Here is a 10,857-nt window from a genome sequence, read left to right on the forward strand (position 1 = left end):
CAGTTTCTCAAAAAGTCACTACAAGTTGCCAAATTACATCATTGGTTTATTTCTAAGGAAGCTTGACATCAAATCGGGATGTGGGTTTTTTTATCATTACAGTTGTGAAACTGCTGAATACTCACAGCTGCCGACCAGAGCTGCCTTCTCTGTGGAAGTTTCAAAAGTGTACGAGCCCATGGTTCGCCCACACAGATGTTTTCACTTACACTGCCTGATTAGACTGTAATTAGCCCACATCTCTCTCACCCTCACATTCATTTTGTTGCTACTATTATGGAAACAAAACATAATTCTTATAATAAATACAAACAGCTTGATGGACCCCACATTTTTCCCACATTCAACCTGACCACTAAGTGAAAAGGCCTGTTCGTGTGTGTGTGTGTGTGTGTGTGTGTGTGTGTGTGTGTGTGTGTGTGTGCGTGTGCAGAGCCTAAATTAATATGAAATATTCTGACATAATTGTGTCTCTGTAGAGCATGAATTACATTTCAGATAGAGACATCAGTTTACTCATGTTACTATGAAGCCACAAGCTGGGTGTTTGTATCTCATACTTTTGATACAATGGTGCCACCTTGTGGACAAACTGCACACTGCTCTTCCAGTGCAGCGCTAATGAAGATCATACAGTGTAATAATAGCAACTTCAGTTTCAGCAGTGTAGAGAATGGAGGGGTTAGTGATCAATAAATACAACGTCTATTTATGTAAAACTACTAGAAATGTCTTTTCTTATTTAGAGGAACATCAAATAGCATCATGGCATCACTGCTATCCCAAAAAAACAACAATGAAAATTGAAATTATTAAAAAGAAGAAAAGAAAATAGTTGATTAACCCCATAAAATCTGAAGCATTTAAATAATTTATATATCAGATAGACAGTGGTACTATGGACATAGATTTTTACGTACCTTCATATCTCCTTTTTATCAAGTTTATTATAGTAGGAAAATTGACATTTTGTGAGTGCAGTAATGATATTTTAGTTGTTTGGTACTGGCAGTTTGTGTATTTAAAGACCTGAAAGTCATTTTGGGAGAATTAGCTGGTTCCAATCCTGTATTTCAAATTTTGTTGTGTGCGTAACTGCATCTGCTTCTAGAGGCAGACAACACTCTGAAGACTTCTCTTTGTGTGGGCTACGACCTCTGACCACAGGTCCATCCGTCACGTCAAGACTGTTTTTTTACATGAGAAACAGAATGTTTAGAGAACTGCTACTACTTTAAAGGTGAAGAGTCTAACTTTTGTCAGAAAGCCCCTTCAGGACACTAACCTTTCACCATAAAGCAGTGTTTAAACTTTCTTCAATTTCCGGTCGTTGAGTGACATTGAGGTTTGTCAGTAACCACAAATAAATCTATAAAATCTGCAAAGATATATCAGAAATGTTATTTTATTAAAGGTTTTTTTTAATGTTTTTCATAAATTAATAATTATGTCTCCAAAAGGAACCAAATATAAGCTGATCCAGGGCAGTTTTTTGTCTCTTGATGGTGTAAAAATGCAGAATATGGGGACAAAACATTGTCAGTTTTGGTCTAACATATATCATGTTTGGCTTAAAATTGCTGATCCTGGTCGAGAGTCAAAAGTCGACCAGGATTTGTACAGAAGCTGCTGAGCAAACACCAGTTCCTCTTTTTGTAGAATCACAAACCACACACATCACACCCATACAGTACGTGACGACTGCAGAAGCATCTCGTGCGCTCCTGCTGGGTCACTCGGCTCAGCAGCAGGTGGGATCAGAGTGAGTCTTCTTCTCTAAGTCCACTGTGTTGGTGTGGATGAGGTGATCAGCTCTGTCATCCAGCGCCAGGATACGGCGCACCGCCTCCTCGAAGGCCGACGCCACGTTTGTAGCATCCTTGGCGCTTGTCTCAAAGTACGGGTGTCCGCCGTTGTCACGGCACCACCGTCTCACATCCTCCCCTGACACCTGACGTTCGGGGACATCCAGTTTGTTGCCCAGAACCACAAAGGGGAAGCTGTCAGGGTCCTTCACGTCGGCATAATAAGCGAACTCCTTCTTCCAGTTGTCCAGGTTGTGGAAGCTCTGTCCGTCGTCCAAGCTGAAGGTGAGCAGGCAGCAGTCGGAGCCGCGGTAGAAAGGCGTGCGGAGGCTGCGGAAGCGCTCCTGACCCGCCGTGTCCCAGATCTGCAGAGTGACGTGGTGCCCGTCCACCTCCAGCTCCTTGTTGAGGAACTCCACGCCGATAGTGTGGAAGAGGTGCGAGTCAAACTTGTTGGTGACGTAGCGGTTCATGAGCGACGATTTGCCGACGCCGCCGTCGCCCAGGAGGATCACCTTCAGGAGAGCTGACTTGGACATCATGGTGGCGGTGGGCCTGCTGTGGTCTTCCTAGTCTGCACCAAGAGACTTCACCAGAGTTTGTAGACACCAAACGATGGAGAAACTTTCACCTTGGGAGCAGGAAAACTTTAAATTAACTTAGGAAAAGCAACAATGTCATAATGAACCTTTGAATTCAACAGAAAATTAATCAGCAACTATTTTGATAACCAATCAATCATTTATCAAAAATGCCAAACTAGTTCCCTTGTTACAACCTCTCAAACGTGAGGATTTGAAGCCTTTTTTTGTCACATGATAATAAACTGAAAATATTTGGTTGAATAAAACAAGCTGCATGAATACTTCACCTCAAGCTGTGACAAATCATAATGAGCATTTTCACTATATTCTGATATTTAATTGACTAAAGGGTTAATTGAGAAAATAATCACTGGTTGCAGCCCTGTTGCAGTCACATTAAAAAAATAATCTACGTGAGATAGGTTAAATCATTTATTAATTTTGTCACTTGAAACTATTTAAATTATTAACCAGCTTGGACCTCACGTGAACTTTCCGGCCGGTTCCGATGTCTGGAAACAGAGAATACTACAGTGAAGTTTGGATATTGAATGACGATATATTTTGTTTGCACACAGTATGAGAGGATCTATCAGAAATCTGGAAACAGCGACTGCATCTAAAGCAGAAGTAAGATTTGCTTTACTTTCACACATTTTCGAACCGACGTGTGTCTGTATCAGACAAAAAATGACATGAAAACACGGGCTGCCGACGGGACGGTATGACAGTTTGGTTAACAGTTTAGCCTTCGTTAGTATTTGGTGTCATTTTGTTTACTGACTCTTTACCTTTGGCCTCGCAGATACAAGTTGAGTTGAGATAAGAACAAACTGCATCTTCATCAACTTTCACTTTGCTGTGAGGTGGCGACACTGACTGTTTACATGTTTCCTCACACTCTGACTGTGAGGAGAACTGATTAAAGTCAGTCGACTAGCTAATCCTATTAAACAGCCACTGCCCCCTCATTACACTGCACGACTAATGAACTTCCTACACAGCGTCGAGCATGTTATGCATGAAGCGATCGCAGCAGCCCATCACATGAACGCTGATCACAGGACCAGTGAGTCGTCCGCAAGCGGTGCAATTCAACGAGAGACAAGAATCGATTTCTCATCGTTACATCTGCTCACACTTCATTTTGTCAACAATCTGCAGGAGACAGAGAGAAAGTATTCAACTGCACGGATCACAAAGTGGCCAAAAGACTTCACCCACTCACAGGCTCAGCTGCTAAAAAGCGACTAATGAGGATTTCAGTGTGAGTTTAATCCCGGCACCGCACATTTGCATCCCAGTTGAGGCTCATGGCAATCACCCCACCCACACCCCGGAACCAAGCTCGCTGATGTGAGTGTCCTGAGACAAATCTTAAAGAGCGTGGTTTTTAAACGGCAGTGAGGGGGAGCTTTGTTATAATGAAGAGGATCAGCTCCTCCGCCGCAGTTAAGATGGAGCACCGGTCCATCACTGGCTGTCATGGCAGCAGGAAGTGGGTTTGGGTAGTTTTGGTAGAGTGAGTGTGTGTTATTCAAAGTAGAGGTGAGATAATTAATCAGTAGCTCATTCATCAATTAGTTGAAATATAAATATAAAAGGAAAATAACAAACATTTGCTGGTTTTCTCCTCCTCAAATGTGACGACTTGATGCTTTTGGTTGCTGGTAATATACTGATCAACCCATTAACTAAGAAAATAATCATCTTATTTTTCCTTAGATTACTCTCCAAGGTAACAAAGATCAGACTGGGTATTGCTATTTGATTTTCAGCACCTGAGGGTCGGGGTACGGTGCAATTTGGTAAAACGTATGAGGTTTCATTGAATTCTGCAATTCCATGATCTAAGCTGATTACTGTGCAGGTGTTGGATGGATGCAAGTTAAAGTTAAAGTTCCATATTTGAATCCAAATCTGATTACACACTTCTCCGGCCAATAAAACCTATTTGTGTGTTACCAGACGGGAGAGTGCACACAGTCTGCAGCCAACCCACTGAACAAATCCGCAGCATGTTGGGAGAAGTTGAACTACTTGAAGAGTTAAACTGCTGCGGCCTATAGGGGCATATTGGCTGGACTGTCACGTGAACAGGCAGCAATGCACATTTTCAGCCCATTTAGGACCAGCATTGAGTAAATGATGTCTTTGTCCTGGGAGCTTTAAACACAGACTTTCCTCAGGAGAAGCATTAATGTTTGCAAAGTATAAAAATAAATAAAATTAAAAATAAAAAAAGGCAATGCAATACTGAAGCAGGAATAAGTGGACACACACACACACACACACACACACACACACACACACACACACACACACACACAGTCACACACTCAGTAGTCATGTGCTTCATTCAGCAGAAGGCTCCCATTTATAGAGGAGGTTGCTCTTTTGGATTATTTCCTATCAATAAATTACTACTTCCTCCAAACAACAATTCACCACACGATTTGATTCAAACCTACAAAATATCATATTTTGATGTGTGTTTTCTAAATTCATGTTAGATCAGGAGAGTAATAACACAAATACACTTGAACAATAATTACATCATAATTACAGTGTTTGAACAAATCCTTCATTTTTTTCGGGGGGACTAGCAGCCAAACCAGGGCGCGGTTAATGCTGCTGCCAGTTATTCTTCTTTACAAACACTTTATGTCTTTCAACACTTTAGCTGAAAGCGTTAAGTTGCAGGAAAGAGCGAGAAGAAGATAGAAAACAGATGGAGTATAACAGAAACTGCAAGTTACTCGTGTAAAATCGGGAATTAGCATCACCGATTTCGGTTAGCATACACTCACTCCTACGAGAAGTTTATCACATTAAAAAGGGCCTACACTTTCATTTACACGCTCCAGTGTCGGATCCTGTTTATTTGTGTTTAGTCGCTGTCAATATTTTGGGGATAAATGTGGAAAAAAGCGAAACGTCCAGGGGTTGTCCGACAATGGAAGCTTGGTCATATACTATCGCTGTCCGATAATGGGTGCGCACGCATTGGCACGCTCTTACCGATTAAAACAACACAAAGTCATTATTTTCGCCACTGAAAGGATAGTTTCGTCATGTCGGTATGCGTACCTGTGAGTTTGGTGGTCACTGCCTGGTTAAACTCCCGTCATCCATCCCGGCATGGTGTTGCTGTCAGCCGGTGACACAGCGTTCCGGTGTCCCCGCTGCACTCTGGCCCCCGGAGCCGCCGGTGACGCTCATATGACCCGGGAGTGTCACGCCTCCTCTCATCATGCGCTTGCCTGGATGCGGTCAGTGCATCCACATTGTATTGTATTGTATGTTTCATCTTTGTGGGGAAAAAAAATACTCTCTTTGTTCCTCTTATTTGCACATGTTACTTTTCAAATACTATTTTAAAACATGGAGAATATTTTATCTTAAACTAGGTCAGGGAGGTCACTGGGTTAGTGGTTCCCATCTTGGGAGTTGGGGCCCTCCAAAAACTTCCTACATAAATATGAGGGGTGACAACATGACTAGTGTAATAGAAAAGTAAAACATATTACAATTATGTTGAATTTTTCAAACTTTTCTCAATTTCTTTTGCTTTTTTTGTGTGAAATACAAGATATTTTCACCACCTCTGGGCTGTAAAAATCCTTGAATGAAACGCATTAAAGACATAAATTGTGATGAGGGGTCTCACATAAATACTGATTTGTTTTAAGGGATCACAAGCTAGAAATGTCGGGAACCATGACCTGACAGTCTTCTGCAACTAAGGACTAATAGCCCTGTGTTAATTCCAATATCTCTTGTGCATTGTTAATATTTTTGCACAGAACAACACAAGTGCAAAGCCTTAACAAATATGCATTTCTGCATTAAGAAAGGGCCCCAAACCAAATAACTTGATTACTTAAAACTATACTCTGCTTGTATCTGTGTGTAAGGGAGAGAAGGGGAAATAACAGAGCATTGATTTGACCGACCACCATGACTGAAAGGGTGAAATCCTTCACACAGCACAACAACCAAAAGGTAGAGAGCGTCTGAAAGGAGACACAACGCAGAGAAAGAGCTGCCACATTCCTACTGTATCTGACTGACAAGATACTGCAGCTCCATATCTGAAACCATGAAAATAGCCATGACAAAGGGGGGGGGGTTATCTTCGGACATGCCTGATTTGTCCTTTAAAACCAGCTTGAGGATGTTGGAAAAACACCATTACAAATGAAATGCACGTCTGAGATCTCGCTCACTGTCAGTTTAGGAAGTGTTTTTTATTTAAAAAAAAATGTGTAGTGCAAATAAATCAAAAATAAAGAAGAACAGCCAAAACAACATTGAAGACAGAACAGCCTGGTTCAGACAAACCAGCTAAGAATACAAATGAGTGATTTAAAGTGTTTTGTGAGACGTCTCTGCGCGGTGAAGGCCCCTCGATGTGATGTCACGATGATGTGTAAGTGAGTCACTGTGCCACGTCGACTGACTTTACAGAGAGTGGGCCATCAGGGGATATCCACCCCTGCGGATTACTGACTCACATGCTCGCCGTTTACTCAGGTCACATGTCTCATCCACTGGATCCAGTTTCCTCCAAATGAATGGGATATTGTAGAAAGCCAGGAGCATGTTCTCTTTCTTTCTTTCTTTCTCTTTCTTTCTTTTTAAGGAATTTACTCTACATTTATAGCCGGGTTGACTTATAATAAGTGCAACAGAACACACTTTTTTCATAAAGATTTAAAAGAATTATACTAGTGGCTTTGCTTGATTCTGAAAGAGACAGCGTAAGAGAAAGAAGCCAGGAACAGCAGCTAAATGGTCTACTGTAAGGAAAGATAAAGTGACGGGCAATTAGTGTCAAGGATACAGGAAATGATTCAGCGAGGAGAAGATGACGAGAGCTACTTCTTGAAAAGTTGTGGTTTCAGTCTGCAGCTGCAATAGGCAGTGACTTGGCTTTTTCTGTACCTCCAGTTGAAAGGTAATCACCATTTTAGGATTTAAAACCCCACATTCTGTCATGCAAAAAAAAAAAAACCCAAGATAAATCCCTAAAATGTCTTGTTGAAACCACAAGTGGATGCTTCATCTTGCAGGAATGCTCTGTCCTCTGTTTCCACTCTGCATTCCTCTCACCATGTTGGAGAAAATATCTAACACACTGCAGGAACAACTTGTCAGCACTTTTGGGTTCAAAATCTTTCACCATGTCAAAACTCAGGAAGGAGCAGTTAAACCTTGACCACAATGTTTTCAACTCTTTTTCAGATTGTTGCGAAAGGTTAGAAAAGTTTCTCAACCCATAAAGAAAATGTTGAGCTGCGGTTAAAACGGGACAACCATTGACATTTTTGGTGGTTTCACAAGGTGATACACAACAGGAGAGCTAAAATGACAATTTCCACTGTTGTCTGTCAATTCATGGGCCAAACAATTATTGGCTGATGAATCGATGGATTCTGTTCAGAGGCAGACCCAGCCGCTGTGGTACCACTGCTGCCCGCACCCGCTACAGGTCACAAAAGTCATCGCATCCTCATCGGGGCCACCGCTCCTCACCCACGCAGGCAAGAACAGGGCCCCCCTGCACACCTGCGTCACCCTACAGTCCAATCCTCCGCACCTTTTGCAGCGAATCTTCTGCGTCTGCGTCCCCTCTATCCCTTGAGGAAGCTGCCTCTCGCTCACCCCCCGAGAGGAGTACTCCTCTCTGAGCTGGCGGAGGTCTGCGCTCGCCATCTCCTCTGCTGACATCCGGGCGAAGGCTTCAGGCGACAGGGAGCCGCTCAGGAGGCCCTGACGCAGGTGACCGTTTTTAGGATTCCTCACGTTGGCCACCTTGCTCCTCACACAGGTTTTGTATTTGACTTGATTGGATTTGTGGAGGTCATGGATCTGCCGCTCGATGTCGCCCGCCAGCTGTGCAGCCATGTCCTGGTCGGGAGGTTGAGGGCGGAGGGCAGCGAGGAGGAGCTGAACACATTTGGTTCTTACAGATGGGAAATCAGAGGATGCAGATGTGTTCTCTGCAGTAAGAGTCTGGAGGCCATCTTTTTCCATTGGGGGTGATGCTTCTTGCTTTGAACTTCCTCCATCCTCATCCTCATGTGATGAAGAGGCTGTGCATTTCACTCCTCGTGTATCTCTGCTGTACTGTCTCTTCCACTTCGACAACAGGCTCTTGACCGTCTTCTTCACACTGTCATCAGAGCAGGTTCTCAGGACTCTATAAAGAACTTTGACAACGTCCGTCGTTTCCAGCTGCTCTGCCGTGATCTCCGACTTATCAAGGTCACCGAGGAGGGTCAAGATGTTCCCATAGCTTCTGTCTGCAGCGAATTTCTCTATCTGCTGGGCACAGTGAACTATTTCTTTGGCATCCATGGTGGCTACAGAGAGATCAAATAGTTAGCATCATTATTTAAAAAGATAAAGATACCTAACTTTTCAGAAAAAGTATCAATAAATACAAATATGTAACTTAATGTGCAGGATTTTGCCACTGACTGCAAAAGCGACGTGGTGTTTTCCTGATGCTCTACTCAGCAGTATGCAACATGTTAAAACATTACTTTCTATGTGTTTGTGTTGGTTTACCTCATCTCTTTCATGGTTTACAGCTTCTTCACACAAGCAGCAATCCTTAGAAAGCGTCTACACGGGAGCGGCCATGTTGAATGTGGCTTCAGAAGAAGCAAAATGACCTGAACTCCCCACTAGATGGAGCTACAGCCTCACAGAATCAGAAGCCATGGACGTGCTCACAGAGGGTTAGGGTTAGCTTTTCAGTCAGTTTCTAACAATGGAACTAAATGTACCTCTTTTCATTCACCTGACTGTTTGTCAGCAGGATTACACGCAAAGAGCTGAGCTGATATGCACCGAACTTGGTGGAGGGTTGGGTGAGAGACCAGGGAGGAACCCATTACATTTTGGGGCAGATTCAGATCATTTACTATATTCTCTGAAGTCTGGTCTATGTTGTAGGTTATTTAGATCTGGACAGACAGACTAATGTAAAAATGCCAAATGTGAGCATCACTAAAGGGAGCATCATCTTGAATCCTATACTCATCCTCGTCCTACTTTGTGACGTGTTGAATCTGTTATTACGCCACAATAATAGGCAGGCCTTGCAGTTGTGCTGGGATTCTGTGAATTGTCTCAATTGCATTGCAGGATTATCTCTTTATGTAAGGATTTAGGCGTGTGCAGTAGGCCATTCAGGTTATTCCCTTTGTGACGACAGGTATTCAGAAACCTGGTTTAACTTCCTGTGTGAATGCATAGGAAGAGCTGAGGGTGTGACCCAGTATTCCACGGATTAAAGTAATCAATAAAGAGATCATTTTGAGTTTGTTCATGCATTCATCTGTGCGACTATGACCGTTCTTTACTTTTTTGTCTGGATAGTTGTGGTACTGATTTGCATGAGACGTAGAGGGGGATGTTTGGGGTCTGCGTGCACAAACTTGCAGCTCTCGCACACAAAACTGCCAAACAGCCGCTAGACAAGAATTCAAGAGTGGAAGGTTATCTCACAAGCTGAGGCAGGCCTTTCAGCTGTTGTTGCAATTGCATGTTATGAAGGAAGAAGATGAATGAGTGCGTGGGGATAATTCGTGGTTGTGGAGCTGCGACGAGAAATCTTTCCGTGCATTAAAACCACAACAGTGGACGGACTAGTTTGCAGGTGGTTGTTGTTGTGCTCTAAGAGCCAGTGAGATAGAAATCCTCCTTGAAGGTGAGAGGTTCTAATGTAATCATTTAACATTATTTGAATAGGAATATTCGATAGCAATGTAACGGAATATGGCAGCCAAAACTGAGTGCAATTTAGGGACTGTATGAAAATGTCCAGGCTAACGAGGGAGGCTATTGTAAAAGTGATAACTCATACATGGTGGTTTTGCCAATAGTTTTGCCAGAGTCCAGTTTGCAATCTGTACAAATGTCCCTTTGGCCGGACTCCACTGACTGCGAATGGCTGCCCCATGTGGACTTAACACTGACATAGAGTTAGTTCTATATCAAAAATGACCTTTTAATTCAGTGATGCACATTTAATAGCAGCACCATATTTCAAAGTGCGCTCCCAGCAAATTATATATGATATCATTCACGCACAGATACCTCCATAACATAAATAGATGAGCAGGGTGCCATTATGTAACCGGCAGTATGACATCATCCTCTTAACCTCATATTAAAAAATGTTTCTTCCAAGATTCAGACGCAGCTGGGGCCAGTAGTGGTGGAGGCCCTGAGGGAAAACTGATACAGTCTCTTCATGTAATAGCTTCTGGCTCTCGAGTCTTCGAACAGCAGCTTTTAAAAAGTTAAAGCTTCCGGGAGGCTTTTAGCAGAGTTAATGTCTAACTATCAGGAGTTTTCTGTCAGCGATGTATAGCAATGTGCAACGAAAGAGTAAAGTTTCATGCAGGTGTGTGTTGTTTTCTGTTTGCCATTTAGGTTGGAGTTGTGCTGTG

The 10,857-nt window shown here is 42.8% G+C and overlaps 2 protein-coding genes across 2 annotated transcripts; both read right to left on the minus strand.

The window, feature by feature from the left end:
* Window positions 1-1,389: 1,389 nt before the first annotated feature.
* On the minus strand, window positions 1,390-5,607 carry LOC130165263 (ras-related protein Rab-9A-like). Its single transcript, XM_056370366.1, has 2 exons — window positions 5,480-5,607; window positions 1,390-2,436 (listed from the first exon to the last, which is right to left on the minus strand). Exon 2 carries the CDS (start codon window positions 2,345-2,347, stop codon window positions 1,742-1,744), a length of 606 nt encoding a protein of 201 aa, XP_056226341.1. The 5' UTR covers window positions 2,348-2,436; window positions 5,480-5,607; the 3' UTR covers window positions 1,390-1,741.
* A 1,007-nt stretch (window positions 5,608-6,614) lies between these two features.
* On the minus strand, window positions 6,615-9,049 carry LOC130165327 (transcription elongation factor A N-terminal and central domain-containing protein). Its single transcript, XM_056370512.1, has 2 exons — window positions 8,966-9,049; window positions 6,615-8,757 (listed from the first exon to the last, which is right to left on the minus strand). The coding sequence occupies exon 2, from the start codon at window positions 8,750-8,752 to the stop codon at window positions 7,832-7,834; it is 921 nt and encodes a 306-aa protein (XP_056226487.1). The 5' UTR covers window positions 8,753-8,757; window positions 8,966-9,049; the 3' UTR covers window positions 6,615-7,831.
* Window positions 9,050-10,857: the final 1,808 nt, after the last annotated feature.

Source organism: Seriola aureovittata, chromosome 24, assembly GCF_021018895.1.
Source record: "Seriola aureovittata isolate HTS-2021-v1 ecotype China chromosome 24, ASM2101889v1, whole genome shotgun sequence".
Classification (NCBI taxonomy): Eukaryota; Metazoa; Chordata; class Actinopteri; order Carangiformes; family Carangidae; genus Seriola; species Seriola aureovittata.